This window comes from Patagioenas fasciata, chromosome 5 (genome assembly GCF_037038585.1).
Source record: "Patagioenas fasciata isolate bPatFas1 chromosome 5, bPatFas1.hap1, whole genome shotgun sequence".
In the NCBI taxonomy this organism is placed as follows: domain Eukaryota; kingdom Metazoa; phylum Chordata; class Aves; order Columbiformes; family Columbidae; genus Patagioenas; species Patagioenas fasciata.
The window spans coordinates 58,189,369-58,197,079 of NC_092524.1; the positions used below are offsets into that span (position 1 = coordinate 58,189,369).

Genomic DNA, 7,711 nt, shown 5'->3' on the forward strand with positions numbered 1-7,711 from the left:
CTATATTCAATATTAATAGCCTAATACGGTGCTACAAAACATACTTAATACTGTCACACTGAGAAATACTGTTAGTGAAGTTAATACAATATTTCTCTCTTCTTAGGGTCATTCCAGCTTCATTACTCATCTGGACTGGTCTGTTAATTCACAGTATCTTGTGTCCAATTCAGGAGACTATGAAATCTTGTACTGTGAGTAAGAATTATATTTAGTCTTTTTATGCAAAGTTCAGGCATTCTAATACAGATTTAAAATTTAAATGAGACTGTATAACTGCCAAGCTAGACCATATGTTTTAATTCATCTGGTGCAATCAAAAATCTATACAACTTGAGAATTAAAAACATTATCATGTTTTGTATTTTTTTTTCTATTGTAGGGATTCCCTCTGCTTGTAAACAAGTCGTGAGTGTTGAAACAACTAGAGATATAGAATGGGACACTTACACCTGTACTTTAGGATTCCATGTTTTTGGTAAGTATCTTTCCCCTCACAAGTTCTTGTCATTCTTGTTATTAACAAATACTTGGATTCCCAGCTTATGAAACATGACTATTCATATTTCAGGGAAAAATACAGAACTTCTGTTACACCATTTTTATTACAATCTGTCCTTTTATTTCAATCCAGAAAGACTCTAATTTGTTATTCTTGCTAGCTTCAAGTGTAAATATTAAATTGCAACGTAAGTGGGAGACAAGGAAGAAATCACACAGTGCCCTTTCTGTCACACTAGAGCTGCTTCTCATCTCTTAATTTAAAGTACCAGTTCTACGGAATTATCATTTATTTAGACAGCTACTGGGCCAAATCCCCTTACCAGAACCTGTGTCAGTTGTACTAGTTACTGTACAAACACAAAAGGGGTGACAGTGTTGGTCACTAGGTACTTACAATGTATTTTGATACAATATATAACAATTACCTGAGGTGAAAGGACTACAAGAAGAAAGAATTAAAAGGTAACAAAACCAGGATGGTTTGTTGCCCTGGGACTTCTGCCAGTTTTGAAGGAGCTGCTTTCCCCAGCGTGCTCTGAAGCTTTGTGCTCATTCCACAATGTGTGCAGAGCTAGACAGATTGTTACAAAAGCTGAGCATGAGAAGCTTCAGATTCTTGACTCCTCAAGACAAAATAGGAAGCCATGGTAGAAGTTCAGAGAAGAATCTCATTTAGTATAAGCAGTAGGGAAGCAAGATTTTTCACCCCTATTTCATGTAGAATAGCTGCAGTGATGTGTTTGAAGGCAGCCAGAAAGGACATGCTTTTAGAGCCTAAAGGTGGGATGGCAGTAGCAATATGCTGGGAAGACATATTTGTAGTTTGTAAAATTGTCAGACAGTGCTTGGGTATCACTGTAACACACAGATCTAGTAGAAGGAGGAAGCCCTAGAAGCCTGGCTGCATTTTTAAGTGATGTGTTTCTCCTATGAAGGATGATGGCCCCTACAGAACTATTAGTGTATTCCTGCAGTTTGCGTGTACCTGACACAGTTACAAAGCACAAAGCACATTTAGCGTCGAAGGTTCAGATATTCTGAAATTATTAATACTTTGAGTCAGTATTCCTTACTTTATAATTTGGATTCATGCAAAATATATTGCTGTTAGAACGTGAGGCTACTTTTGGTCATCAGAGAGGGGTGTCACACCTGAGAGGGGTTTTTGCCCCCTTGCAACAGATCAGCTTTTGGAGCAAGTCTGTGGAAACGAATGATCTACTGGGCCAATGAGGAACGTGTGGAAACGTTCCTCCATGCTGAACTGGTGTATTGTAAGCTAAATCAAGAAAGATGAGGAATAAATAGAAGTAGTTGCAAGTTTTAATAATTATCACAATTATTATTTTAGTAATGTAGCAAAGATTGTGAGGATGTTCATCAAATGAATGGAATTTTAAAGTAAAAAGATCCAACCTATTCAGAAAGGATATGAAATGCTGAAGTGGTGGAACATTTTTATGTATGGAACATGGTGCCATATATACTGAGGATTCATAGCTGTACAGTTAGATTTAGACTGGGAAGTTAACAAAGGTAATTCGTAATAATTATAGGTGAAAAAAATAATATTAATGGTGGCAGGGTTAAACTGTTGCCCATCCTTCCAGAAAGAACAAATTAATGGAATATTTTTAATAACTAGCAGAATCAGTCAAATCACGCCAACTGCTGAGGATGTGAGAGTTTAACTATTCCAGTGTCTTTTGAGAAAGGAATTGCAGTTCACTGGCTAACCGGCAAGTTCTCACAAGTCTTCTGATACAGAAATAGCTCAGCACCCAGAGCGGAGCTTCTTCCAGATTTGATTCTGGGGAAATGGAAGAACCTTGCCGAGAACATGAATGTATCTTGTGTTAGGAATCAGGGAGCTGTGATCCTTAGTATAGAAAGGAAAAAGAGCAACAAAATGAAAATAATGGACTTCAGGAAAAGAAAACGGAAAAATCCAAAGGGCTGTTAGGGAAGATCTGAAGTTGAACAAAAGGCAAGATGCAATAATTCCTTCAGTGATATGAGGGGCAGAAAATCTGCCAGCCAAGAGGAAAGATAGGAATGGCAGCAAGACACAAATTTGGTTACACTGTTGTTCCTACAAGGTAGAGGAACACAGAAAGTAGAAGCTATTGGAGAATCAAGAAGATACATAAACAAACCTAAGCATAAATGCATGCTTGCAACATATACAGAAATAACAGAAGGGCCAACAACAATATTGTTCTGCTCTGTGGAGAGATGACACACTTCATTTTAAATTTTTTAATGTGTCTTTTTTTAGAAGACCTACTTCAATCTGATGGCTAATCCAGTTAGTGCCGCTAATGAAAAGGCCTCTGCCTTCAGCAGAGGAAGGAGTAGATTAGAAAATAGTTAGAAGTTATATATTTTCAAAGTATCTAAGTGTGATGAACATTGTTGTATCTGTAAAAACAACTGGTTAGCATAATGTCTTGACCATTAGTACCTATTTTCAGGACAGAGAACAGGCAAAGTACTGGAAAAAATGGAGAAGAATTAATGCAATATCTGTGGAATCGTGTATTTGCCCTCAGAGCCCATATGGAGAGGATAAAGCACAAAGTTAGTGGCTAAAATAATAAATTGAAGAAGCTCATAAATTATAAATTTGAAACCAGTCTGATGATGTTGGAAGTCACTCTACTATTCAGTACTTTGGGGCCTCAGAGCAGCCAGTATGAACAATCTTTAAATGTTTGCCAGGATTGCTCCACTGGAAATGGAAGAAGCATTCACATCATCAAGGATGTGAGGCATCTTGTATATTGATTTTTTAGTAGCTACTGGCTGACTGAAATGAGGGATATTTTTTCACTCTGGTAGAACCACATAAAAATCACAAATAGTATGTATAGCGCTTGCAGAGCAACACAACCAGTACAGGGGGAAAAATGTTCATTGATCTGTTGAACACCTGTCTTCAGGCATGAGAACAGATTACTCAGCCTGGAAATGTTTAGAGATGATTCAACTGCAAATCAACAGCATGTAAAGAAGTGTGTTCAGTGGGGAACATTTTAGTGATACAAACACATGGAGGTGTGAAGGACTAAAGACCATAAAACACTTGATCATCTGTATGCTCTTGCAAGAGCCAGCAAGTGCTGCTGGATACACAGCCAGGGCACCAGTGCCTATCACATGCCCAGTTTTGGAAAAAGTAGTATTCATGGTGAAGGATGGGAAGAGAAGAAATGCAAGATGCTATGCAAAGCCTTACAACACTGCAAGCAAAGCAGAACCAACACTGGTTGAGTTCAAAACTGACTAGAAGGCTGTACACTGAATATGATGTTTGTTTGAATATATTTATTAATAACATGGTTGATAGAACAGTGTGTATAATTTGTAGGTGACCTGAAGCTACAGGATTAGCAAATTGTATTGAGAAATAAAGGAATGGTATGAAAAAGGAGGCAATTAAATAGAGATGAATAGGAGGTTCCACACTTGAACAGCAGAAACCAGTTGTATAAATCTAGAACGGAGGAGAGCAGGCAAGAGATTTGCACAAAAAGGTCAGATGACTTTTGCATGCAAACTGAATGTGAGTCAACAGCATTATGTGGTTTTAGAAAAGGCAGATGCATCAGTGGGATGCATAACGAAAAGGATGCCTTGCGAAATGTGAAGTAATCATCCATTTATCAGTATCTGCTTCAGTCACAGCTGGCATAGCTGCTTCTGGCTTTTGCATGTTGGACCAACAGATAATGTGCTGACCAGCAAGAAAAATTATCCGTCTAAATATTGTTCTATGAGAAGAGATGTAATGAATGAATTTCAGAGAACAAAGCATGGCTTTGATTTTCAAATAAGAAAAAGGAAATGAGCGATCATATCGTACAGCAAGACCAAGTGCAAGGTCCTGCACATGGATTGGGGCAGTCCTGAGCACAAATACATGCTGGGTGGAGAATGGATCAAGAGCAGCCCTGAGGAGGTCGACTTCGGAGTGTTGGTTGATGAGAAGCTCAACGTAACCCAGCACAAATATTTGCACAAATATGTGCCTCACTTCCTATTAGGATCTGGTCTTCTGCTGGTACGGAAGTATTCATACTGACTCAGCTGCAGTTATTTTTATGGTTTTAGCTTTTTTTTTTTTAAACAAGTAATCCTTTGTTAATGTTTTAACAAAGACTTAAACTGTCACTTTTATTTCCTTTATACAAAACTGTAATTAGTCCCTCTGTGTTTCAGGTGTATGGCCTGAAGGTTCAGATGGGACAGATATCAATGCTGTCTGTCGATCACGTGGGAGAAAACTGCTGTCAACAGGGGATGATTTTGGCAAAGTACATCTCTTCTCATATCCATGTTCACAGTTTAGGGTAAGGCATTTCCTAAAAATTTACTCTCTTAACTTGTGCAAATGCATTAAATGTTGTTTTCCTATTAAAAAAAAAATATATATATATATAAAAGAATGGGAGTATACGCCTAAAGGATTTACTTAAGGTTGATTGAGTGTACAATTAAATTTAAGATTTAATTTAATATTAAAATACTTCGAGAATAACGTGATGCCTTCATTTCATTGTTGTATGAATTGCTGTGTTATACCAGTATGTTTTTATGACAGCTTATATTCTTACTAATGTGGTGTTTTCCAGGCTCCAAGCCATGTGTACGGTGGACATAGTAGTCATGTAACTAATGTAGATTTTCTCTGTGAAGACACCCATCTCATCTCCACAGGCGGAAAAGATACAAGTATTATGCAGTGGCGAGTCATTTAGAGGAAACATCATTGTGAACATGCACAGTTGAGTCGACCATGCACAGAACTTATGTATAAACTGTATATTTAAAATTTAACAGTATGTTTGCAGTTTAGCCTGGTCACTGTGATTTTTGTTTAAAAAATTCTTACAAACCTCAGGAAAATTAAGCCCTGTGCTGGTTACCTTACTCAGTCTAGTGATTTTTTTTTTTCATTGTGTCACACCTTAAGAATGATGGTTTTCTCTTCTGTCGTACAATATACAATGCAGTACAAGTTTAATATAAGAAACGTGGCTTGACAGTTTGCAATACAGTGGTATCAGCAGAATGTGACTATCTTAAATGTTTCCTATAAACACTGCTGAAATGGTCACAAAAATGCCTTTCAAAGACTGTATATATGTGCTTATTTGTTTCACTATCTACACTTTGTACTGTATATCTACTTATTCAGAAAAATCTATGACAACATCGAGGTACCGAATTGTTTCTGATGGAGGGTGATGAATAGATACAAAAAGTTAAACTGAGATGTAAGATGCAAAAATTTGTGTTCTAGGCCTGAAAATGTGAATGCTGGTAAATTTGCATTCTCTTGGGAATCGCACACCTTGGGTATCACCCAGGAGGAGTTGTATTCCCTTTCAAGTGAAGCAGCAGGTTATGCCCCAGTTTGACCTGAATATCTCAGCAGGGTTTACAGATGTCTATGTGGTTCAGGTTTTCCAGATAAGTTTAAATTAAAAATCTTTTTACTTGTATATGAACAATTTCTTTTTGAAAACAGAACAAAAAAGCTTGGCCACATCCCCGTTATTGGTTGATATATTTAACTAATATGTATATTAATCAGCATGATGCTATATTGTACATGTATAAGATTTTAGCAGTTCATAACAAATGGTAAGGCAATCTAGCTTTACTTTTTTATGCTTATGGATATTGTATATTTGTATTTTAAGACCAAGTAGACCAAGTCTAAAGATATCTTTTTAAGTGTACCATGAACCTGCAGAGGGTAAAGGAAGTCTCAGAAGCCTACATGAGACATTAATGTGTAACTTCTGGCCCCTGTGTTTTGTGCATGGATGGATATTTATAGTATCAAATAAGATTGTGTTTTGCAATGAAGTAATAGTGGAGGTGGCATAAAATGGTTAAGAAGGCCTTATCAATGTTGATTGTGACACAGATTGAAATGTATTGTTTACTCTGAGGAATGTATCCGAAGAATTTTAAAAGAGGAGTTCTAAACGGACTTGAAAAAGGTAATATTAAAATTTTGCTTGTAATGGACAGTAAAAGTTAATTCTCTGAACTCTAAAGCACTGGTTGTTTAGAGTGATTTAAATGCAATGGAATCAATAAATTTTGAAACTTTTTTATTACATCTCCAACCTCCTACACTGAAAGTGCAGGACACCAATAAACATGTATTAAAGTGAATTTCAATGTATTCTTCCTCTTTAGTAAAATATCTTTGTTTCAATGTGAAACACTTGCTAGAAGAGACAGGCTTTTACTTAACGACATACATTTGAGACTTCTCAGAGCTGCATTTGGAAATCTTTGGGAATAAAATCTGAATTTTGGGGTGGGTAATTCCATGCCTGAGCATGGCTCTGGGAACGTGATCCCTAATGCACACTGAGAGGGTGAAACTCCAGCTTCACGGCAGGGAAAGAGGACACGCCACATGTTTTCACCTGCAACCTGACTCGGTTCTGCCTCCTGGTGCACATCACTTGTCCCTGAGCACCTGGCTGGTGGAGGAGCATCATTCCACTGCGCATGGCCAGGGCTCCTGACAGTTCCTCCATGTGAGGAACTTGTCCTCAGGCAAGACTTTGGACACCCAGAGTTTCAGGGTGACTTTAATCTGATGTTACCTGGCACTGTTGCTGAAAGAAGAGCTCTTGCCCCCAGCTGCTTATCCCCATCCCATGCAGCAGCACAGCTGTTGTTGTGGCCACAGGGAGAACCCACCCAAGAGGTGGACCCAAGTTAAAATCAGTTCGGGGGGCGGGGGGGGGGGGGGGAAGAAAAAAAGGCCAAGCAAACAACAACTGCTGCAAAACAGAAATGCCTTTTCCTCAATTTCCTCATCTGATTTAGCTGTGCAGCTGTATAACTGCTTGCACTGAGCTTGTGCAGAGGAAGGAGCCATGTGGAAAATAAATGGGCGGAGTAGCAAGTGGAACAACTTCTTTTGATGGTGATGTTGATCTGCCTCTGCTTGAAGCGTGTAAAACTAAGGCAGAATATCCCCACCCTTTCTGGGGTTAATCCAATCCTAAGAGGTTGTAATAACCCAAGTGACGGGTTTTCATCTTGTCTGGATACTTGGTTGATTATGCCACGATACCTTCTGTTTACTAATTTGTTGTACTTTTGCAGATGGGTGCTTTCAGGTTTTCTGTTTTCAGAATTGCAGGTGATTTGTCATTACTTGCAACAGGCA

The 7,711-nt window shown here is 38.1% G+C and overlaps 1 protein-coding gene across 10 annotated transcripts in view; it reads left to right on the top strand.

Annotated features, from left to right (window-relative positions):
* EML1 (EMAP like 1) overlaps nt 1–6,696 on the top strand; it is a 128,410-nt gene extending 121,714 nt beyond the window's left edge. For all 10 annotated transcript variants that reach the window (XM_071809642.1, XM_071809637.1, XM_071809638.1 and 7 more), the window contains 4 exons: nt 107–194; nt 383–478; nt 4,726–4,856; nt 5,139–6,696. In XM_071809642.1, coding sequence (XP_071665743.1) covers nt 107–194; nt 383–478; nt 4,726–4,856; nt 5,139–5,264 — 441 coding nt within the window. In that variant the 3' untranslated portion in view covers nt 5,265–6,696. The remainder of the gene's footprint in view (nt 1–106; nt 195–382; nt 479–4,725; nt 4,857–5,138) is intronic.
* Nucleotides 6,697–7,711: the final 1,015 nt, after the last annotated feature.